This window comes from Meriones unguiculatus, chromosome 9, assembly GCF_030254825.1.
Source record: "Meriones unguiculatus strain TT.TT164.6M chromosome 9, Bangor_MerUng_6.1, whole genome shotgun sequence".
In the NCBI taxonomy this organism is placed as follows: domain Eukaryota; kingdom Metazoa; phylum Chordata; class Mammalia; order Rodentia; family Muridae; genus Meriones; species Meriones unguiculatus.
The window spans coordinates 95,523,041-95,548,022 of NC_083357.1; the positions used below are offsets into that span (position 1 = coordinate 95,523,041).

The 24,982-nt window shown below is 40.3% G+C and overlaps 1 protein-coding gene across 1 annotated transcript; it reads left to right on the top strand.

The window, feature by feature from the left end:
- Window positions 1-22: 22 nt before the first annotated feature.
- Bora (BORA aurora kinase A activator) lies at window positions 23-24,022 on the top strand. Its single transcript, XM_021650181.2, has 12 exons — window positions 23-477; window positions 1,092-1,259; window positions 3,733-3,839; window positions 7,260-7,305; window positions 10,030-10,111; window positions 13,319-13,384; window positions 13,935-13,991; window positions 14,301-14,464; window positions 15,095-15,227; window positions 18,225-18,808; window positions 22,393-22,524; window positions 23,418-24,022. Exons 2-11 carry the CDS (start codon window positions 1,107-1,109, stop codon window positions 22,507-22,509), a joined length of 1,509 nt encoding a protein of 502 aa, XP_021505856.1. The 5' UTR covers window positions 23-477; window positions 1,092-1,106; the 3' UTR covers window positions 22,510-22,524; window positions 23,418-24,022.
- The last annotated feature ends 960 nt before the right edge of the window (window positions 24,023-24,982 follow it).

The window sequence follows — 24,982 nt, forward strand, 5'->3', positions numbered from 1 at the left end:
CCACGCCGGCCGGGGCCCCGCCCCCTCGCGCAGGGCGACGTTGATTTGAATTTGGAGCCGCGTTCCCCAGCGCGGAACGTAGAGCGAGGAGTTGGCGTTCGAATTCACCCCACCGCCTCGACGCCATTGGCTGGTTCGCGGACGGCGGTGAGGTCCGATTGGCCGGTTCCCTGTCCCCGCCCCGCGCCCTGGTTGGCCGGAGACAGCGCGGAGGGAGTTAAAGAGTCGGCGCCTGCGGCGGCCCCTTGCAGGCGATGCTGGGAGTTCCACGTTACCCACGGGTGTAGCTCCGTCCTCCGTGGCCCCGGGCCTTGACCCTGCGCTTGGAGAGCTCTGGTCTCCTGGCTCCAGACGTGCCGGCGCGCTCGCCGGGGGGCGAAGGGGACCAGGGAGACGGACCCCTGGAAACTGAATGGTCCCTGGAAGTGACGTCTGTGCCGTGACCGAGGGAGCCCGCTCAGCTTTGATCTACCAGAAGTAAATTCCCTTTTTTTTCCACCCCCCTGGCTGTAATCCGCCTAGAAAGGAATGCAGCGAGGCTTTGTAATGCGGGAGGGGAGGGGAGATGTCTCCTGGAAGAGTAGTTTAAATCCCCACCTGGACCCTGTCAATCACCTTGCCTTCTAGGGAGGTCTGACGAGCCGGTAGGAATAGTTGCTACCGTAGGGAGTTCTGAATGGAGTTACCGGGGTATCCGAAGGGTGTTCATACTGATTAATCTTGAGACAGCGAATAAAGAAAACTACAAACAGAAGCCACTTGGTTGGGAAGGTCCTTGTGCTTAGCGTGATTTGCCTGCCGCAGATTGGGCCAGAACTCACTCCTAACTGGCTGAGTGCTTTGTATTTGCCGCCAAACTTCCCTGCCTGTGTTCCTTCCTCTGCAGAATGATAGCACCAGTGCCTCCCTCTCCAGCTTCCAGGATTAGTTTCAGGTTTATCTGAGGAAACTTTCAGGATACTCTCTTGTAAACTATAAGCCAAACCCAAGGGAATTAGGTTTGGAGTGAACCCTTTGTGAAATGTTGAATATATTTTGTCAGGATTAATAACCGTGATACTCAATTACATTACTTCTGATTTCTTTTTTAGCTTGCTTCCTGGGCTATGGGAGATGTCAGCGAATTAAAAATGCAAATAACACCGGAAACTCCAGGAAGGATCCCTGTTTTGAATCCTTTTGAAAGCCCTAGTGATTATTCTAATCTCCATGAACAAACCCTTGCCAGTCCTTCTGTCTTTAAATCTACAAAACTACCAGTAAGTTTTTCTTGCCCAGTGTTTACAAGTGATTTTAAGTGGAAGTAACTTCGAATAATTGTAAATGTAAATATCTTACAGAAGATATGTCACATAGTCTTCTTCTTTCAGCAAACATGATCCGAGTACCCTTGGGCATCAGCTAAAGTAGACAAGTTAGGGTCACTTGGTACAAACTCTTCAGGAATTTCCCACACCAACACAGAACTTTTACTCAAGAGCCAGACAGGCTTTGCAAGTCACCTGGTCACAATTGAGCTCCTCATGTGTACCTGGTATCAAAACAAAGCAGTCAAAGACAGCATAGAAATCAAGATGGTCATGTTCTAATAAGGAGTTATGGACACTGAAATTTGAATTTCGGGTTTTTCTGTCATAAAACATTGATACCTTTGTCTTTGTTTCCCAGCCATTTAAAAACATTAAATCCTATTAAAACTTGTGGTTAATACAAAAGGGAGGCGACTTCTGTGCCATTAGAATAAACTCAACAAAACAAACAATTCTGAAGTTGTGAATTATGTGCTACCATTAATATCTGTTAATCATAATAATTTACTAATATTTATCTGAAGGAAGCCTTCTCTGGGAATTCAGAGAAGGCTTCACCACCTTAGCTATTCTTACTGTTGCTACGCTAGCTAAGCCCTTTTGATTTGTTAACCACACAGATGGCAAAACTGTAAAACAAGTGTGCTGTCTGCTTTCATGTCAGTTTGACACAAGCTCAAGTATCAGAGACATTCAGTTGAGAGAGGAGAGCCTCCGTTGAGACTATGCACCTCCATAATGTTGGGCTGGATCCAAACCTGCTGGGCATTTTCTTAATTAATTAACATGGGAGGGTCCATTGTGGGTGGCCATCCCTGGGCCGATGGTCCTGAGGTCTATAAGAAAGCAAAACTGGGAGCAAGCCATGGGAAGCAAGCCAATAAGCAGCACTTCCCGTGGCCTGTGTCCACCCCTGTTTCCAGTTCCTGCCCTGTTTGAGTTCCTGCCCTGACCTCCGTTGATGCTGTACAGTGATCTGGAACTATAAGCCAAATAAACCCTTTTCTCCCCAAGTTGTATTAGGTCATGGTCTTTCACCATAGCAACCCCAACCAAGACACCAGGTGACCGTCTCTGCTGCATTTTATATCAGCCCAGACAGTGAGAAGTCATGCATGAACCATGTACAGTGGATATGGAGTTATTTGATTAATTTGGCCTTACGATTGATTATGATAAAATTCAGCCATCTTTTAGTCTTAATCAAAAGTAAAGTGAGCTGGGTGGTGGTGTCGCATGCCTTTGATCCTGGCACTAGGGAGGCAGAGGCAGGCAAATGTCTGTGAGTTAATGGAGGCTGGGGAGATACCTAGTTGGCAGCATGCTTGCCATTTGCCATGCACATAAAGGACATGAGTCAGACCTCTAGAGCCCATGTGAAAATGCCACCAGTATTGAGTATTTGTCCTAGTGCAGGGAAGGAGGATACAGGCAGATCCCTGGGGCTCACTGCCTAGCCAGGCTACATTATTAATTCGATATATCAATGCTAACGACAGACCTCTGTCTTAAAAAAACAGGGACAACACCTGAGGTTAATATTAATCTCCAGCCTCCTAGTATGAGTGTGTGTTCACACACACACTTACACACTTGTATCCACATGGACATGGATATATACACAATAATAAAAGAACGATTTCAATTAAATTGGGTTAGGCAGGGAGTTTGTTTGTTTGTTTTTTGGTTGGCCGGAGGTTGATTGGTTGGTTTTTCCAGACAGGGTTTCTCTGTGGCCGTGGCAGTTCTGGAACTAGCGCTGTAGACCATTCTGGCCTCCATCTTTAGTCCCAAGAGCTGGAATTAAAGGCATGTGCCACCAGCTCCTAGCATCAATTAATTTATAATTAAACTTCAAAATCAGAAAATAGAGCATCTTGTCCTTTCCCCCCAAAAAAAACATTTGTATAATTACAGTTTTCGATTTGAATAAAGTTTAGGATTGGATGAGTAGTTAGATACTAGAGAAGCCATGGGTGGCAATCTTGAATAGTTAGAGCACCAGTTATTTCCTGAGCTGTCTGAGCTACATGTGCAGCTAGACCTTGAACTGTAGTTCATTCTCCGTGACAATAAAGGCTTTCAACCTTTGCTAAATGAAGCTTTTGTTTTCTCCTGGGCATGGTTTTTCTCCTGAGCACTAATTGTGGTATTTCTACACGTTTGCTACTTTGATTTTTAGAGTATTGTGCCATTTTTCTTTTAATCACTCAGAAGATTTTGATATTTTAAGGGATAATGTGCAGCAGGTTGACTTAGTGTGATTTGGTTACCACTTATTAATTTAGAGTCATTAAACTCCGATTTGAAATAGAATCTTTGAAAGCTGCTTATGTTATAGCCATGTACAGTTTTGACAGTGACATTGGGTAGCATTTTGGTGAACGATTTTAGACTTTATATCTATGTTTATTTCATTAAGACTCCAGGGGAGTTTAGGTGGTCTATCGATCAGCTGGCTGTAATAAATCCTGTGGAAATAGACCCTGAGGAGATTCATCGGCAGGCTTCTTACTTAAGTCATTCTCGGTAAGCTTCCCTTTCTCATACCTAAGTGTAACAGACCGTTAAGTAAAGAGAAATAGAAACTTCTAAAAACTGGTTATATGTGTAAACATATGAAGAAAGAAAATTAATATGGATTTTTTTTTTCCTTTCTGAATGAGTTTAAATAATTATGTCTGGAAAGCTGCCTTAAGTTCCAATCTGTGTAGAAATTCTTTTTTTTTTTTTTTTTTTTGACGATTAACACACACAAACACTTTTATGCTCACCACCACTACCACTCAAAACAATTCTGTCTCCTTACACTTGGTTAGATGGAAAAGTGCATTAGCATTTGTACCTTTGTCTATAGTTGTGTTTTCTGATGTGTTTGTTTGGTATCTAAGAATAAAATGTTTCTGTTCAGTTTTGCCTGTCCGGGAAGTCTGAAATTCCCCAAACAGGGTAAGGCACAGAGTGCCAGAGCATCCATTGGCAATAGAAAGCTTTCTAGGTATACTTCAGCTTTAACGCAGTTCACCAAGGAACCTCAATTCCTTTAAAAAAGTTATTTATTACAGTATCTGTGATGAGTGCACATGTCATGGAGTGGGTGTGGAAGTCAGAGGGCAGCTTTGGGGAGTTGGTCTCTCATTCCACCAGAGGTTGAGTTCTAGTAGTGAGCTATGCATGACAAGTGCTGAGCCGTCCCTTGGGCTCCATAAATTCCATTTCTTTCAATTCTGCATGCCATCTGTGTAGTCTGTACTTCTTTGTTGATGTGTTGTGTAGTTTTCAAACACTAGTGGGTGTCCGGCTTGTGCTGTTCAGTGATGCTCAGTGTATCGAGAACATGCTAGCAGACCAGAAATAGATTTTTAATTAACAGATTGCTAGGCAGCATTACTTAGAGTTTAAAGAACCTTTGCTTTGTTGCCAATTGTTTCTTTTTTCTTTCTCACGTAAATATATCCTAACTATGGTTTCCCCTCCCTCTACTCCTTCCAGTTCTTCCCCAATTTCCCTCTAATCTGGATCCCACGCTCTTTCCACGCTCATTACCAATCAATCAAACAGGCTTCTAAGGGATAGTAATAAAAAGGTGGAACAAAACCTGTATACACTGGGGTTGGGCAAAACAAACAGCAGAAAATGAGCACAAGAGAAGGCACAAGAATCAGAGACTCAGTCATTCTCAGCTCGAAGCCTTAATTTGTACACGTAGGACCTGTGCAGACCCATGTAAGCCCTGTGCATGCTGCCTCAGTCTGTGAGTTCATCCGAGCATCGCTCGTGTTGGTTTGGAGAGGTCTTGTTTTCTTGGTGGCCTCTAGCCCCTCTGGTGCTTACTCTCTGTCTGCCTCCTCTTCTGCACAGTTCCCTTAGCCCTGAGGGGAGGGATTAGGTGGAGACACCCCATTTAAGGCTGAGTGTTGCAAGCTCTCTACCTCTCTGCATGCCTTGCTCTGGGTCTCTGTATCTGCTCTCATCTACCGCAGGAGGAAGCTTCTCTGATGATGGCTGAGCAAGGCTTATAGTCGAATATATTTTTTTTAATATTTGAAAAAGAATCAAATGGCTTGTCCAGGTCTAATTTTCTGTCATAAGATAGGTGTATTGTTAGTCCAAAGCAGTTGGATCTTTTCGCCTTTGACTTTAGAATCCATTCATAGGAAGAGGCATCTGTCAAGGTGTTCTTCCAAATGCTTTCTGCTCCACTTCTCTCTGCTTGGTACTCAGATGACCATTCGCTCATAATTCATACCCACCTGAATTCTTACACAAAGGGAATCTGCTGAAGATAAAGTATACAGGATTTAAAAGCTTAAGTAATACCTTCACTAGAGAAGATTGAAAAAGTAATTCAGATGAGTTTATGAGTAATTTTTTTGTCCCCCACAAGCTGTATACTTTATTTATTTATTTATTTAGCCTTATCTTTTCAACATGCTAAATTACAGACAGTTTTGATCTCATCTTCTAGATAACTTCCCAAGCCCTGTGAGGCACTGCACATTATTCCTGCCCTAAGGAGCTAACTGGACAAGTAGGCCACAGGTGTAATATATTTTTCCAAACACAAGGCATCTGTTATCTGAGTTTGGAAAGAGAATTTGGTGTGTTTACATAGATGATTTGTTATATAGGAGAAAAGTGGGACTATGTTCCAGTCTTAACTTACTGATGTAATTCATTGAATGCTTATAAGACTTCTACCAAAGACAGTGAAAATACTCTCAGCAGAGTACGTTGACTCATGCTTAGAAACAAGCACTGGCCTCTGAGACCTCCTGCTAACTACCAGGGCCGACACGCCTCTCTGCCTCGTTCCTCAGAGCACACACAGGCGCATTAGGATAACGGAGCACTTGACGCCTGTGTGTACGTGCTGTGCAGTGGGGTCCCACACGTGGTACTTTGCCCTCCGTGTCACCTTAGAGTTTCAGTTCCAGCAATTAACTGATGCCAGTAATCAGCTGAAATAGCAGGATTTGGAAAGGGATGAAGCTACTGGAACTTACTGTCAACTCAAGTTAATGCGCGTACAGTCGTTTGGATATGGTTATGATATGGCCATGATGGTGAAGGCAGCTGAGTTGTTAGTTAGTGCCCGTCACCCGAGCTTGGACGTGTGGGTCATCATCATAGTTCATTTTCTCATAATTTCCTTACTTGAAAAATTCATTTAACTCAAATTTCTGAAACACATACACTCTTATGCAAGGTTCCTTTTTTTTTTTTCCTTGAAAGCATAAACAGCTATGTACATGAACAGGTACTGAGGAAAATAATTTTGAAATTGTTTTTTAAATATTACTTACCAATTTGTGGATGGATTGCAGACAGTCTTTCCTGGAACAAGATAAAGAAGTGGTCTAACAAGGCTAATTGCCACATCCTTGGCAAGTGATGCCTTGTGCGTGGGACCCAACATTTTGTATTAAGTTTTATTGTAGAGAAATTTGTGTTATAATTCTGTATGGCATTAGAACCAAAAGTGTTTATTTGGACAAAATTTTATATTGTTAGTATATTTTAGAATTAATATTTTTGCTTGTCTAATTCAGAACAGTAGGTTATTAATTTCCTACCACTAATTGCTATAATTGAAAAAAGAGAAATTGGACAATTCTATCAAATGGAATACTTTATTTCTGTTGCTTAAAGCACTTTATCTAAATTATGTTGTTGGTAGTAACTGAGATATGTCAATGTAAGCCTTTTAAAAGAAAGTTTTCTTCCATTTAGACTTTGACCAAGAGGAAAGTGAACCTGATTGCTAATGGTGAATTTCCAAGTACTGCCATTCACTAAATGGTGTAAGACATATGTTTTCTTTACAGTGAGTTTAACATTTGTCAATTCTCAGTGAAGGCTGATCATTTCTTTGAAAGGTTATTATTTTTTCATGTTCAATAAGGTGAAGTAATGGCCTGGTTATTTTTCTTCTCTATCTCTATATAGAATAGATAAAGATGTGGAAGACAAAAGACAAAAAGCCATTGAAGAGGTAATTTAACCCTGTTATAATCATTAAGCCAGTCAACCATGAATTCTGCATGTGTGCCCCCTCCTTCAGGAAGACCTGAAATCCTTCATGTCACTGCTCCACAGGTCCTTAGTGCTCCCCCCAGTCTCAGTGCTCCCCTCTAGTCTCAGTGCTCCGTTCAGGTTCTTAATGTTCCCCTCCCCATCTGTTTATGCAGCGTTCCGAGCTCTGGATGAGACCCCCCGCTTTCAGCTAGCTCAGTATTCCTCTCTGTGCTTCTTTGGGGTCGTTGGCGCGGTGCTTCTCAGCCTAGACTAACCTGGTTTTGGCCAGTGTTGTTCTCTGTTCATCGTTCCATTCTCAGGGCCTAGCTTGTCTTCCTTGGACTTTCAGAATACCCATTAGCACAAAACTCTGATTGAAGTTGGAGTTATGTAAAGGAAGCTGAGTATTTTTAGTCTTCCACATACAAAATAATTTTGTCTTTTCTTGAGGACTTTGAAGATTTAGAATATATTTCATAAAAATGGCTTACTGCTAAAGTACAAAGGTTTTTGTTTTGTTTTTAGTAAGAACAGTGAGGCCATGATTTTTGCTTTTAATTTTTTATTTTTTTACTTTTTTGGCTGAATTCCTTCTCCTGGACTAGCATAAAGATTACGTAGTTCTTTTTTCAGAAAGGCTTTGTCGTAGCACCTTTTTCTTGAGCTTTTCTATTTTTACCCTCTAGTCTCTCCTACACATTTTTATTCCTTAGCTATACTTGGTTCTTCTGTACCCAAAAGATTTGTATTAATGGCCTGTTGTTCAGGTGGCTGGCCCCTCCTTTTATTTTTCTAACATAAGTGTTCTGTTCCTTGTACTTGAGCTTGCAACTTTGCTTTGAAAATGGTATAGTCCTTAATCCTGATAGATCTTGGTTTCCTCTCTATCTCTAGTTTTATATTTCCACTGTTAGGCAATCACTTGATTCTTCCCCAGCTAACTATCTCAGGTCCTTTATAATTTTCCAACATTTTGGAAAATATCTTCCCTTTTTAGAATCCTAAAAGTTGTTTCAAGGATAGCTCAGCAGGTGAAATGTAAGGTGATAAAATCAGAATGAAAGTTAGTATATCATATGCAGAATGTGAGAACAAAAGCTGTCATCCTCAACCAGTCTCTGAAGGGAACTGTTGCGACATTTCCTGTGTCGTGGGGACTGATTTCATCTATACAGTAGCATCCATCCTTTAAATACATTATACACGTAGGTTCATTTGGTTTTGCATCTTGCTTTTATTTTTTTCTTGCTCTTTCTTAGATTTTTAAAAGTAGTCACCCATACAGATTTTTGTATTTTAGTACAGATCATTAATAATGTCTTGTTAAAAAGTTTGTCTTTACATCACAGTGTTGTGGTCTGTTGATGTGTTTTATGTACTTCCAGTGGACTGGTAAGCCGGTGGCTTTGTGGACTTTCTGTCTGGGTGGGTTTTGTCATATTACCTTCCTGAGAGGCCAAACCATTTATGCTTCTTGTTTATCATTCTGCTGCTTGTTTCTTTCTTCTCTGCAATGCTGATTATTGCCAGATTTTCGGATGTCTGTGCTCTGCCTTTTATTTTAAATGCCTTCATATTGGGTCCTAGTTAATATTGAGTGTACTCTGTAAACGTGTGACACATCCTAAGTTATGGGTCCTTTACAGTCCCTCTGTAACTTTTCTGTAGCATTATCTCTTTCCCATTCTCCTCCATTTCATGTATTTTGCTTACAGACTCATCACTGCTTTCCTAAGGAAATTAACTTTTTGTCCTATTTGTAACAGAGTAAAAAGAAAGTGTTTTTACCCTGAAAGTAAAGAGAAAGGAAAGGTACTGCAATTAGGAAGAAAAGACATAGCTGTAGATAGAGAGAAGATGGATGGATGGATGGATGGATGGATGGATGGATGGATGGACGGACCAACATGAATGGCTAGGTGAAGGATGGATGGATGGATGGATAGTTTTTGTTCATTTAAATAGAATTGCTAGTGACACACAGGCACATGGGTACCAACTGGCTCTCTTTTTATCGACCAAGTATAGCTTCAGTGATTGCTGCTACCCATAGGGTAAATACTATAACTGTAGCCAACTTCCAGCTACAAATATGATATCCCTCACTGAATGGGAAAAGTCCATTTGCACATCCCAGTGAGACAAATTCCACCATCTATGTACTCATGCTGTAATTAACCTCAAGAACATAGATAGTGTTGGTAAATGTAAAGTAATGTATAAGTGATATATTTTTAATAATTCAGTGTGATTCACTTCATTATAAATTTATATAATTTTATTTTTAGTATAGGCTTTAACAGAAGCTATTCATATCCCTGGAAATTTGGTAGTCAGATCTCGAGAGCCAGGACAGGTTAAGTGCAGCATACTGTTTTTACCTCCATTTATTCCTTTCCTCCTAATCTTACTGTGACCAACCCCAGATCAAACTGTCAGAGAAATGAAGTAATTTACCTGTGAATAGTAACTTTAACTGAATTTATAAGTTTCGAATTTAAATGGTTGATTTAAAGTATTAAGACTTCTCTCTTTGTATACTTTATATTTTCTTCTCCTTGAACTTTGACCAGTTATGTTGAATATTCACATTTTAAAATAACTAAGTCAGTATATAGCACACTTGATGGTTATTTGAAAATGATAAACCTTCCCATTTGTGGGAAGTTTAAGCCTAATTGTACAACTTGAATTTTCCCAGTTTTTTACTAAAGATGTCATTGTACCCTCTCCCTGGACTGATCATGATGGGAAACAGCCTCCCGAGCTTCATCCCAGTAAATGTGAGTACTCAACATGGAAACCCAGGGGCTGTAAGTAGGTGCAAGTGTTCAACAGGCACCCCCAAAACAACCAGTGACTGCGGGAAAACAGCAGAGGATTCATTTATGGGCTCCAGTTAGGAGGCTACTTAAAATTAAGTTTCTGGATGACAAGACTGGCTCCTTTTCAGGTAAAGATCAAAAGTTAGTTGGAATATGTTTGGGTTTTCCTTTGTTGTTTTTCTGTTACTCTCTTCAGAAAGCCTTTTTTTTCTCCGTGACCGTTGTGAGCACTGATTCTGAGGATGCCTGGAGAGGCTTCATAAGTGTAGATAGTTGGTTTTAAATAGAGTTAAGTCATGAATGCCACCGTCAGTGATTTTTGAAGGTTAGTATTTTAAATAAAATCCTTAGGCCTCTTGGGTTTTGATGACCTGCCAGCTTCTTGCCGAGAGAGGGAGGGTGGCGATTAACTAACTTTTGGGCAGCATAGTGCAGCTATCTGTCAAGAGTTCACAGAGAACTTGCAGGGCAAGCCAGCAACCCTTCAGAGTTCCCTCTCCCACCAGGCCCTGGTTGCTGTCACTGTCGTTGGTGTTTGGGGCGTGTCAGTAGTGTGCGCGCACTCTTAGCATGAGGAAAGTGTTCCTCATGGACCCACAGCCGTAGACACTCAGGATGAGCATTTCCCTACCGGAGCAGTACTAACTGCTTTCAGTAATCCCTTACAGCTAATAGGTAGCAGCAGCCATTGGCCCCTGCTACAGGTGAAAACATCGTTTCAGGACGGCTGGAGCACTTCTTCAGGGTTCCTGAGGTGGTGAAAGCCTGGGTTAAAGTATCTCATATCATTCATATATGATCAGCCATTACAAGCTGACAGTGGTGTGGAATAGTGACTGGAGACCTGGATTATAAGTGTCTGGGTACTATTAGCCAGAGGAGTGGTCTTGATTATTCAGTCTTTTTTGATTCTGATTCTGTTTGGAAAATGAAAGGATTAAGCTAGAGAATCATCCTCCCAACTTTGAAATTCTGTATTCATGGTGACATTTCTTAATATTAGATTTACTACAGATGAATAAATTTTTTATATAGTCTTATTTTTTAAATAATTTATATTCTGAGAAACTTTTTTTTTTTCTGAAGTGACATAGTATCAGGAAAATGCAGAAAAGCTGGTCTTTATGAGGTGGCCCCGCTCGTTGTAGCCCAATGCAGCGTCAGCAGGCCCTACAAAGCTACGCTGCTTAAAGCCGTGCTAGGAGACCAGCTCTCAGGACGGTCATATTCCTGCACGTATTACAAGAAGTGACACCAAAGGATTTTGCTCCAGACTGTCTTTTAAAAGTTGCATTCATATAGGCTTGTGCATACGTTTGTTTATTTGAAGATGATTTCATCACCCTTGGAAGGCAGAAATAGTCCTTCCAAAGAGAGCCGATTTGTGTCATGTCCAGAATAGTAAAGAGAAATCTCTGTAGCAGATTTGCTTTTATAGCCATTATAGGAGAACTATATTCCTTCCTTCTCTCCTTTTTTTTTCTTTCTTTCCTTTTTTTTCTTTCCTCCTCCTCTTCTCTCTCTTTCTTTTATTTTTTTTTTCTTGAAATGAAGTTTTGTGTTCAAGGCTTGAACTTTTGATATTTCTGACTCTACTTGTTGAATGCTGGGGTGACTGTTGATAGCTCACCATACCTAGGCAATGCCATGTTGGGATCAAACCCGGGCCTGTGCATGCTAGATAATTGTAGGCTTCAGGCCTCAGCTGATTGGCCTTTTTGTTTTGGGCAGCAGGGTGCTCATGGTAGGAGCGCTGATGTAGGAAAGCTGTTCTCATGGTGGACAGGTGTGGAAGAGATGAAAGAGGGAGACTCTTGTCCCTCTGACCTTTCAAGGGGCTACCCTGTTGGCTGCTAAGACCTTCAGTGAAGCCTCACACCTTAAAGTGTGTACATTTCCAAATAGCACCAGGGTGAGGATAAAGCCAGGGAGGCATTTTAACTCCAAAATATAAAGAGTCCGTTGTCTCTGTAGCATTGCATTGTGTGACAGGGCTCGTCCGTGTTACCTCCTTCAGGTTTGGTCTAGAAGAATGGGAGAGCATTGTTGGAATGCTTGGTTCCCAGGCGCTGGTCTCCTAGTGATCTGGGGACAGTCTGGGAACTTGAGGAGGTGGGTGGGGCCTAAGAGGAAGTAGGTCACTGGAGGCAAATACTTGGGCGTCTCTTGCCCATACTTGTCCCCTCTCCTTCTCTCTGCTCTTTGTACTGCTGTGACGAAATGTTCACCAGAATAAATCTTTGCTCTTGTCAGTTGCTTCACTTAGTTGTTAACTCACCACAGTAAGAACAGCACTAAAACAGATGGCAACAATACTAAACAAGGGAACAGAAGTTTTGAGGGTTTTTAAGCCATTAAAGTATTTTAAAATCATTGGGCTTTTGGCAGAAGGGAGCATCAAAATCCAAAAATTGTATTTATTTTACCCATTCTGACAGCATTTAGCAGGTAACCTTCATTCCCCCTTTGGCCTACACTTCTACACCTGTTCTCATTTAGGATTGGTTAACCCAGCACTTCTAGATCTTGTGGTTGTTAAGTTATAAAATAGATTTAAATGCATGAACATTTTTTTTTTTAGACCAGGTCTCTGTAGCCCTGGCTGTTCAGGAACTCTGTATGTAGACCAGGTTGTCCTCGAACTCACAGAGATCCTCATGCCTCTGCCTCCCAAGCGCAGGGCTTAAAGGTGTCCGCCACCATGTGCTGCAACATGTATGGCTGACTCTTGAAAATCTTGAGTACAGTTTTGTACATCACATTTCAGTTGTTTGTTTGTTTGTTTGTTTGTCAAAATAATCTAATATTTTAATTGGGTTTATGAAAACCCACTTTGAAAAAAGTAAATGACAATCTGTTTGAGCTATATTGGCCCTATTTACTCATTCAACAATGTATATACATATCAAAACATCATATTAACCAAAATCACATGTAATTACTTGTCATTAAAACCTAATAATTACATGATAGCTTCTTATTTGGTATGGCAATCTTTTATTTTTATTTTTCCTTGTTAAATAATCCATCAGAAAGATACCAAAATTATAAACTTGGAGATTTATCCTTAAAATATGAAAGCCTGCAGCATGTAGCTTTACTCTGAAATATGTAACACTACGTTAAATATAAAATTATGCTTTTTCTGCTTAAAATATTTTACAGGTCTTAATGGCAGTAGAGACTCCCCTGTTGGGCCAAAGCTGATGCTCCCTTCTGAGAAATGCAATGGTGGGTATGCACAGAGTCTGCAAAGGAATGTGCTGCATGAGACTTCAGCATCGCTCACATGATGTCACTGCTTCCAAACTAAGACCGTGTCTTGTAAATGAGCTATATGCCAAGAGAACAGACTTGTACAAGCTGATATGTTAGAACAGATTATATTCAGCCTTGCTTTAGAAACAGCCATCGTGTGTTGCTCTCCTGTGTTAAGGGTGTGAACTGTGAATTGATCTGTGGTTTGGAAAAGATTTAAAGAAAACACGGAAGTTTGTTAATATGAGAAATCCCCTAGTGTCTGCTGGTATCTCGTTCAATTCCGAGTACCAGTCTGCAGCCAGGGGCTAACTTCTACCATTAGCGGGTCCCCGTCAGGAAGGAGTGGGGATCGCGCAGGGAAGGCGGCATGGAGTGTAATGGAATACCCACGGACTGCTTCTGTCTCCTGTAGTTTGCCAGGGAGATGGCTGGCCGGCAAGCACATGGTCAGTCGCATGCCACGTGCCTTCACATGCTTCTGTGTGTGCATACGTGCGTCCATGTCTTTGCTCTCTTTCAGCTGCCTGTCAGACTCTGCTGTCTCTTCCTGTGGACTTTAATTTGGAAGCTGTATTAGGTAAACACTGTGTGACTTGAGCCTTTCATGACTTAAATCAGGTTTTTATTTTGTTGGCTTTTTGTGACTGGCAGTATTGTCATTAAACAGGAAACTGTCTTAAATTTTTCTGTTTCTTGAATGTGGCCTGAATTAGCGTTTTTATCATAGTGAACTTTACTGTGGGCATCTTAAACATTATCATTTTAAACATTACTCATACATGTATTGAAAAAGTTCAAGCATGTTTTATGACTTTCAAAAATCAGATGCTGTCGTGTAGTCACATCTCACAATGACCAGCTGTCTCTTTGTTGTCGTTGAATGTAGGAGACTATTTTAGAGCAGACGACTTTGTGGACCAGTCTCCTGGGAACCTCAGTTCTTCGTCCCTCAGAAGAAAGCTCTTCCTAGACGTCAATGGAAGCATCTCTGACTCTTTACCTTCAGCTTCTCCCGGAAGTCCTCCTCACAGTGCTCGAGAATCTCTTGAGGTGTTTTGTCCAGTAGATTTCTCCATTGCAGCGTAGGCGCCCTGTGTAGACGCCACTGCAGTAAGATGTGTATCCAGCAAGTGGCCGCTTAGGGGGTCGTGCATACGCTCGGGTAGAGGAACTCAGAACATATCCAGAATATCACTGTTGGGCATTAAGCTTCCTGTGTATTTTCTCAGTTTGGAGTTATGATTTCAGGCGGAGTTCAGTTTTCTATTTAGAGGTAGACAGTGTGAGCAAATTAATGGTGGTCTCAAGGAATCACAGCCTGGGATATTTACTATCAGAGTATTAGCAGTGTGAGAGCTGCATTAGCATTGACGGAGTAACTAAATTAGAGGTATTTTCATAGCAGCTAATTGATCATGAAATGTAATGAGTGATTTGTTTAAGCCCAATTCATTAGACTTTGACCTTTATTTCGAGATTTTTCTAAGAAGTCTTATCTTTGATGCAAGTTGCCATTTACTGTCGATTCTTCTGAATTTCCAGTTTATAAGCATGATGTGAAGAAGTTCAGAAAGATCATGCAATATAACCATGAAAAGGAATTAAATGTATTCAGTGATTACTGGCTTGATTATTTGTTGGTTTGTTTGTTTATTTATTTATTTATTTTTTAAATCACAGGGACAGTTTTCTTCTAGTCCCATTCAGCACAATGCAAAAAAATACAGTTTGGGGAGCATAAATAGCCCTTCAGCCATTTCTTCACCCACCTTCTCACCGATTTCACTTGAAGTAGGAAAGACACCACTTTCAGGTATGTCTCAGAATAATACACAGTTAAAATTTGTACTGTCCACATTGTGTTGTTAAAAGGGCTTTTAGCAGTTGTAAATGTGTTATAAATGAAGAATATGGTATTAACTTGCAGAAACTTTTTTTTAAACAAAAGGAATAATGTAAGTCAAATGTGGTAGCTTATGCTATAAATTCCAGTCCTTGGGAGATAGAAGCAGAAGGATCGTAGATTCAAGGCCATCCTGGGGATATGAAGATTTATGCTAGCCTGAGCTACCTAGTAAAACTGTGGTGGGTTGAGTAAGAATGGCCCCATAGGCTCATATTTTAATGCTTAGTCACCAGGGAATGGAATTCTTTGAAAGGATCGGAAGGGTTAGGAGTTATGGTCTTGATGGAGGTTCAAAGCTGTGACAGGCCCAGTTTCTCTCTCTTCCTGGGCTTGCTCATTAGGAAGTAGTTCTTCTGCTCCTGCTCCATGGATGTCACCATGATGATAACAGTCTAACCCTCTGAAACTAAGCCAGCCCCTAATTCAATGTTTTCTTGTATAAGAGTTGCTATGATCATGGTGTTTCTCCACAGCAATAGAACAATGACTTAAGACAAAGACCTTGTTTCAGAAAAAGGAAGGAAGGAAGGTAGGAAGGAAAGGGTGGCCAGAGGAGCAGGGAGTCTTGCTGTGTTGTGAGATTGTGCCTCCTAGAAATGTCAGAAGCTACACCATGAAGTCTCTCCATAATGGCTGCCTAACATGACCTGAACAGGGACAACACCAATAGGCATGCTAATGTGGTGAGCCCTAAAAACACATATATGAAAGTAACATGCAGATTGAGCAGGTTGGACTTGCGTATTTAGGAACACACATGAATGGAACACAAAGAAAAGCAGCCATGAATTTGAATGAAGCAGTGGAGGGAGCTACATAGGAGTGTTGGCAAGAAGGAATGGAAGGGAGAAGTTATGTAATAATAATATCTGAAACTTAAAAGACCAAGAATGTTATATGAAATATAGATTGTGGTTTCCTTATACGCACAGAACCATTCTTGCTTCATTAACTGTATAATTATCAAATAAAAGTGCCATATTAGAAAAGACTGGCGATCTGTTTCAGTGCAGAACACCACGCTGTGGAGTGTCTACACTCAGTCCCTGTCACTACACAGAAGGATAGAGGGGTAATTTACCCTCAGAGGCAAGAATTCTCAGGAAACTTCTAATCCAGTCGTTTTGACAAGCAGTATTTACTTCACTGTACCAGAGATAGCAATTGTAGAGATATGCCTTCTTCTATGCATTCTTACTTACATTTTTTATATGCCTTCTTACTTATAGGAACAGATTTTGACAATCAGATAATCAGATTCTGGAAAATACACTTGGTTAAGGTTTTAAAAATAAATATGTCCAGAAATGTACAAATGCTTTGAAAAAAAATTGTCAGTTTTTGAAATTTAAAAATTTGTCAGTTTTTAGTATTTTTAGGGAACCAATTCATAGTAAAAATTTGGAAAATTTAAAAACTTGCTTTTTTTATACATGGGTATAAATATGGGTATGAATATGTACATAAACATATTAATTATGCATGGTTATTTTTTTCGTAAAGCACTTATTATGGGTATTTCACAGGTCACTCAAATTATTGTTACCTTAAAAACATGCTTTTGGACTCTACCTAGCAGTGTATCAAAGCAGATATTAAGACTCATAGCCAAACCTTCAACAGAGTGCAGGGAATCATATGAAAGAAGGGCGAGTTATTAAGATCTGGAGAGACAGGAGCTCCACAAGGACCAAATATATCAGGGCACAGGGGTCTTTCATGAGACTGTTTCTCCAACCAAGGACCATGTATGGATATAACCTAGAACCCCTGCTCGGATATAGCCCAAGGTACCTCAGTGTCCAAATGGGTTCTCTAATAAGGAGAAGAGGGACTATTTCTGACATGAACTCAACGGTGAGCTCTTCGCCCCCCCCCCCCTTCCCCAAGGGAGGAGCAGCCTTGCTAGGCCACTGAAGAGGACATTGCAGCCAGGCCTGAAGAGATGTGATAAGCTAGGGTCAGATAGAGGTCCTCCCCTATTAGTGGACTTGGAAAAGGGCAGGGAGAAGATGAGGGAGGGAGTGTGGGATTGGGAGGGAAGGAGGGAGGGGATACAAAGTAAATAACCTGTGATTAATATAAAAAATTAAAAAAAAAAAACCACATGCTTTTGAACCATTTTACATATGTATCATTCTGCTTGCCTCTGTTTTGTTTTGTTTTGTTTTGTTTTGATGGTCCTGGGGCAGAAACCCCTCAGTTTAATTTCCCAGAAGTAAAATTTCATCAGGAGGAGCAAATATTTTGATGGCTTTTTTTCTTTGCTCTTCTAGAAACTGGACTCAGGTCAGACACACACACACACGGCATGTGCTCTGCTACTGAGCTGTATGCATCCTCTGCCCATATTCTTAAGGCTTTTGATTATAAAAGATTGTATCAATGGAATTTTCATTAATATTAATACCTTAATATTAGTGGCATTAAATTTACAATATTCAGCTAAAGCATTTTGATAATTGTAAGGCTCTTTCTTACAAATACTATTTTCTAGTTTTTGTTTGCCTTTGAGTGTCATTACAAGTATTTTACATAAGAACAACACAATTTTTACACATTTGCTAAGTACGGTTGTTAAATTGTAGCTTCCAAAAGCCAAGTTGTTAGAGATCTTCTTTGTATATGAACAACTTTGGTATATAACTTTGCAGTATACTTATGAAGAAATAATTCATAAGAAATAAAACATTTTAGTTAAAATTTGCAAAGAGCCATGGAAGCAGTTTTTGAGCTTGAGTTTGTTGAGTCACACACTGGCCTTTGCTGTTATTTTTAACACTGAAATTTCACTTCAGTAAACACAACTGTGGCAGGAGTCCATCTTTTTTTCTGGCATGAAGTGAAAAATGACTTTTTCCTTTTTTGTATTTCATGATACTAATTCTCCCTCCACTCCTTCAGAGCAGAGGAAGTTTACATTTCATTCCCCAGAGGCTTCATCCGGAGCAGCCTCCCTCGGGATCACTAATCCAAGCATCAGGAGCCCGTACATTGATGGCTGCTCACCAATCAAAAACTGGTCTCCTCGGAGACACAGGGGTGGTCCTGAGTACATGTCCTCACTGCTTCAGATACCGTTCACTCTTGAGACTCACGGGGAGGACGAGGAAGACACCGTTCCATGTGCAGAGGCCTCTCCACCAGGCACAGATGCTGCGGCAGGCCTCCTCCAGCAGTTGAACTGTGAGGCCTTGGCACGTGGCGAGCCTTCACTCGTCACTGCCATGTCTGTTTCACAGAGCCAGTCTGGTACTTCTGAGAGAGAACTAGCGCTGACAGAGGGTGGTGAAAGCGAGAGGGAAAACGACACCGTGGATATGGTCGAGCCTATAGACACAGTGGGTGAAAGCACGTGGATCAAGGAGCCAGTGGATAATGGGAATTCACTCATGACTGATTTTGTGAGTGGAATTGAAAACTCTCATATGTGCATGTCGCCTCTTGCAGAAAGCAGTGTTCTGCCCTGTGAAAGCAGTAATATCCAGGTGAGGCTTTTTAATATTTTATAGTCTTTGACTCTGGGTGGGTGTTACAAAGGAAGGAAGGTAATAGGCTAAGTGTGAGCTGTTACAGTGTGAGCGCAATAAATAGCTGTCAGGTCTGTAACATTTGATACTTAGAAAATTCCAGTACTGTTGAACATGACGGTGCACACCTTTAAGCCTGGCTCTTAGGAGGCAGAGGCAGGCAGACTATTGTGAGTTCAAGGCCACCATAGTGCAAACCTGCCTTTAAAAAGACTACCCCCAAACAAAATTCCCCAGTGAAACCAGAAGGATTAATTCTTCATATTTCATATTCCTATTAACCACCATCCACTTGCAATAATAAATGATGAGCAGAAGAGAAACCACGCTGCCGTCTCTGCAGGCTGCTGTTGACACCTCTCGGAGGTCAGCGGTCTCCTGGGAAGCGCTGCCAGGAGCATGCGGTTTCTAGCATAGCACGTGTGTTCTACAACGCGAAGAGTTCTGTTGTTCCTTAATGTGATTTAGCAGAGAAAGAAAACTTAGAACATACTTGAAAACAGAGTAAACATTTTTTCACGTAAGAATACATTTCCAGTATTCCAAGGAAGCTGAGCATTAACGTTTTCCCTCTTCAGTTTCACCTTCTCTGTTGGCAGAGGAATTACCAATGTTTTTGTTGAAATATACCTTCACATCATCTAGAATTACCTGTTGGGAGCTCATATCCTATAACTAGTCATCAAATTGTCCTCTAGTTTCTGCATGGTACTGCACTTCCTTTCCAGGGTCATACCTCCCTCCTTATGGTGCGCTACAGTGAGGGTCTCAGGTTTTTCCCTTCACATTGTATCATGCTTTCTTTTTGCAGAGATCTTGTAGTTTAGTATGTTTGTAGACATCATCTGTCTACCAGCGTTCTTTCAAGCGTTCAGACACAGCTGGGCCTCCATGAGTAGCTCACTGGCTTCTATCCATGGCTGCCACCCCACACTGCCCTCCTGCAAATTGCTTTACCCCCAGCTGTTTTCTGTGCTCTGTGCTGGGTTGTCATTATGAGAACGTTTCCTGGTGGCTTTCTAAGGAATGTGGTTTTAAAGAAGTGTATGCCTGACGTGATGATTACCCTGTAGAACTGAAAGGCCTTAGGTCATTGACTATTTTTCAGTTACTGGTGGTAGGAAAGCTAGAACTTTTAATGCTTAACCTTCTGCAAACAATTGCTTCTCCCCCTTTTTGCTTAGTGGGATCCTTTCCTGGTACACAGTGATTTCAAATTTTCAGGCTGTGAACTATGGGTGCTAGGAAATCAAATCTAGGTTCTCTGGAAGAGTGCCAAGTTCTCCTAACTGAGCTATCTTTACACTGACAAATAGATAATTCCTTTTTTTTTTTTTTTTGGCATTTCATCCTTCACTTAAATGCTGCAGCTGCTGCGCCCCTGAACACTAGCAGGGAGTTGACCACAGGAAGGTTTGTGTTGGGCCAGCTGGCACACCATTGGCTCTGTCGGTGGCCTTTAAAGAAAGTGCAGTCAGCTACTATCTAAAATAGACAGGCCCCTGCGTGCCTTGCTCTCTCCTGTACTGTTGGGTTACTTTTGCCTCAATAGTGTTATGTACTAGAACTGAGTTATAAGCCCATATTTGGCAGTGATGAATAGAAGGAAGAGTAATTGGCAGATTCTTTGTAAACAATCTCACACTTTTGATCAAGTACCTATTGGGTGTAGCAGAACTAGGGATTTCCCTTGGGATTAATGTTAAAATTTATATTACTTTTCACGTGTTTTACTTTTAATGAAGTGTGACTCCCAGTAGCCAACAAATGGCTATACAAACATGAAAACTAGGGGTATTTTTCTTGTGATCCATGGGTAACAGAATGGCTTTATAGGCTATTCTAGATGTTTATGAGGAAAGCAAAGAAGCACAGACTTCCCTCTGCTCCTAACTATAAGGAAAGGAAAAGGACTAGGTCAGTGCATTCTCGGGGTGGGGGTGGGGGGAGCTTTTGTGTGGCGCTTAGCATTAGTAAATGGCTCTTGTATTGTGAAAAGCACTTTGGCTTGTGAGCCTCTGACCCTCCTCATCTCCTTACTGTATGACACTGAGTTAACCTTTCTGAGCCTTAGCTTTCTCACAGAGTAACAGATATTTAGAAACAAAATTAAAATGGCATTACAGTGTGATACAGGACGAGGCAATTCAGTCAGTAAATTTTTTTTTTTGAGTATAGTAGATTCCTTTCAACTGCAGTTTTGCTTTCTGTGGTTTGGACCTGTAGTCCAAAATTGTTTAAATTTTTAAAATAAACAATTTGCTTCCAAATGCATGCTATTTTGATTATGATAATATCTTGAACTACCCCTCACCAGGACGTCAAACAACTCTTTGACTAATGTTCTGTGCTACTCACCCATTATGCACAGAGCAGCTATCCCCGTTATCGGACCGACCACTAGCTAACACACTACCTCTACTTGAAAGAGCTTTTTAAAAACAATATTGACAGCCTGGGGCTGTAGCTCAGTTGGTAGAATGCTTGCCTAGCATACAGGAGGCCCTGAGTTCAAACCCTAGCACCATGAAACAAACAAACAACAACAAAAAAAATGCTGGGCCTGGTAGCACTAGGCCTTTAATCCCAGGGCTACATAGGAAGACCTGTCTCAAATTGAAATTAAAAAACAACATGAAAACAGTATTGACTAAAAAGCACTAAAGTCGTAATTCTGTCCATCTGCATATGTCAGAGGACCCAGAGAATTCTTCCTTGAGGTAGAACTGGAAAAGTGGAATAGTAAAATATTTTGAGACCATATTCCATAACTTGTATAAATTGGCCATAGTGGCACATACCTGTAATCCTAGCAGTCTGAAACATAAGGCAAAATTATGAAGTCAAACTGGGTTAGACAGTATTACAAAACCAAATATGCTGTATTTGTTCTATTCTTGTTGTTGAACTTTTACTATACCTAAATCTTATTACAGGTGTGTGTTAGGTAGGGAAAACAGACATATTACCTATATTTTCAGGCATTGTCTGGAGTGTCTTGAGAGGTATTTTTCATGAGAAAAGGGGAATATATACCTACTTACAAATGAAATCCTTTTCTCCTTTGGGGCAAGGCAGTATGTTTTAGGATTTAAGAAATTGTCTTATAGTGGTCCACTATGAACAAGTGGAAATGAGCATTTTGCAGGCAAACTTTACTTGTATTATTTTTGAATACTCCAAACATTATTTAGAAACTGTTCAAGCAAGCCACTTAGAGATGAGCTAGGGAAACAAGCTGGAAGGGAAAACCGATTGCAGTCTTTACAGTCGCAGAAGAGCAGAAAAGCATTTGGTGACTTGCCTACTGATGCTAAAGGAATTAGCTTCTTCCCATGCCATACAGCTTGTAAATTGTCAGTGAGAAGCATCTGTGTACACATTAAGGTCATCCACTCTGATAACTACTAATTACAGAGTATTGTTCAGATGTAGTTTCAGATGAACACTTAGCCTTCATGTTTCTTATATCTCATGTAAATTAAAAGTGAATTTGAGTTAGCAGTTTTATGGTTCAGTGTTTTGTTTTTCATTCCTACCAGATGGACAGTGGTTACAACACACAGACTTGTGGAAGTAACATCACTGATATTGTTGGGACAGAAAGCTACTGCAGAGAAAATGCCACACAGTCCTTTGAAGTGGAAATGAAATCTTAATTCTGTAACATAAAGGTATGGAGAATACAGTTTGAAAAGAATATAGACTGTAATATTTACTAAATGACTTTTTTCAACCATTCTATACAGTTGTATGTTTATGCTACCATCTTGTTCCGTTATTGAGTACATGGGGAGTTTTTGTTTGTTTTTCAAAGATTTTTATTCACTGTAGATCAGTGCTGTATCTGCATGTACACCTGCATGCCAAACACTCCTGCGTTTCTCTCATGGGAGTGAGATTAGAAAGGGAGAACTAGCTCTGCAGTAAGCAACACTGAAGTTATATCCGGAAAGGGAAACAGGTCAGGCAGAAACTTTTGCTTCTAAACTTGACTTTGCTATCTTTGAAACATTTAAAATAGCTTAAACCTAAACAAAAAATAATTACTATTAGAGAGAAAATAGTGCTACTCTATCTGTATCGATTTAAAAGCATTTAAAGATTTTGTCTATGTGGAGTCATGCAATAGTGGTCTCATTATATTGTTAATGTTTATTATGCACTTTTCCCTTTTCATTTTGCCTTGTTATATGTGTTAAGAAAACAAATGTCTTGTAAGTTTAGTAACTTTAACAAAATTATGATAATCCAGCTCATTTCAGTTAACCCTCAAATCCTAAGCTAAGGGAGAAAGTCTTTTGAAACAGAGTATTAAAATATTATCTTTGGGCTAAGGCTGTAACTCAGCAGAGCACTTGACTGGCATGCCCAGTATCCTAGAGTTCAGTCCCAGCACTACAAAAAACAAAACAAAACAAAAAAAAAAACAGTCCTCTCCCCAACTTTTATCTTTACTATCCCTTTCAAACCAGGAAATCTGCAGTCAGAGTTTTAAAAAGTTCCTGTCAGAGTTGTGCTTTTGGAACAGTCCTAAACTGAAAAAAGGGTGTTTTCTTTTTCACAGCAAGACCAGAGTGCAGAGGTGTTGGATGAAAACTGCAAGTCCATCTCAGTGCAGCAGCCCATAGAGTGTCAAGACCAAAGATTACCACTCGGTAGCCCCTCATGTTTTATGACGCGAATAACATGATGGTGGCTTGGGTTAATGCTTCCAGTAATAAACGCAGCTCCCTCCTTAATGTGAAAAGCCGTCCGCAGAGGAAACTAGTAACAAGAACAAAAGCTCTAAGTTGTTAAATTAAAAACTGGTGTTTTAAAATCAATAAATATTTTTATATTTGTTTTGAGTAGTTTGTTAAACAAAAAACTGACAGAGCTGATGGTTTTCTTCTATCCTACAGGGTCAGTGAACCACTTGTTAAGACTTTGAATGATAGTCCTGAATTTGGCAGTTCTTGGAACACGAGAAAAATGTTAAAAGTGAATAAAAAATGCACTATATATTTTTACATGAAAAGTGTATGAAAGAAATTTTGTGATATAAAACTTCCCGAAGGTAGATAGAAAATAAAATTAATTCCTTGAAATGTCACTTCTCTGGGCAAATTTCTTGGTTCTTGGTATAACTGCTCTAGTTAAAATTCCAAAAAGTGTAAATGCTAGAAAGGTGCTACTGGGAACTGTCTTGTATGCTGTCATCTGTGGGGTGAGTTAGGACGGCACAGTAGTATGTACCACCATTCCCAGGGCAGGTCATCCCTCACAGTTCAAGCTTGGAATTCTCAGCGTATAGTGGAACTCCTGTTGTACTTAGAACTCTAAAGAAATAACTGGGAAAACAGCTGAGTCAAATACATTTTAAAAATCTGTATTAGAAAAAGGATATAATGTATTTGAAAGTATCAAAAAGACTATTTTTGTATTTACTTTTCCCTTAAAAACTGATACTCAATGATTCATCATTAGGTCTAAAAAATACAACATCCACTTATCATTATGTTATTTTCATCTTTGTTATGTATTGTACTCCATCTTTAGTATGCTTACTGCTAGCCCCCCACACACACATACACAAACAAACACACAGTGCTGTGTCCTCACCTGCTCCACAAACATACCGGAAGTTGACTGGCCAATTTAATATGTTTATCTATCTATCTATCTATCTATCTATCTATCTATCTATCTATAGTTTATTATTCTTGGGTTTTGAGTCTCAGAGGTGCAGCCTCCATGGCTTCCAGGTTTTTAAAATAGTAATTACAACCTAGACTCAAATAACTTGTGTCATTACTTGGTCTGCACTTTTTCTGTTAAATAGGAATAGCACTCTGGATAACTGGAATGAATGCAGACATAGTTGCTGCGGAAATGCCCCTCTGTGGATAAAGTGCATGCTGTAATGCAAGGTTCTGCATCCCTAGAACCTATATGAGGCAAGTAGTTTTTAACATTTAAATTTTTACTCTTGCCTGTATATATATATTCAGTACTATTGAGTGCTGAAAGCCAGAAGTGGAATTGGATCCCCTAGAACTGGAGTTATAGATGACTAAGAGCCATCACGTTGGTGCTGAGAATCAAACCTAGGTCCTCTGGAAGAGTAGTAGCTAGTACTTACTCTTAACC

Excerpts from the sequence above, each read along its gene's own strand:
- Bora (XM_021650181.2), top strand. The coding sequence starts at position 1,107 with ATGGGAGATGTCAGCGAATTAAAAATGCAAATAACACCGGAAACTCCA. Across the intron at positions 1,260-3,732 it reads TTAAATCTACAAAACTACCA|ACTCCAGGGGAGTTTAGGTG; the intron begins GTAAGTTTTTCT and ends TATTTCATTAAG. Across the intron at positions 3,840-7,259 it reads TCTTACTTAAGTCATTCTCG|AATAGATAAAGATGTGGAAG; the intron begins GTAAGCTTCCCT and ends ATCTCTATATAG.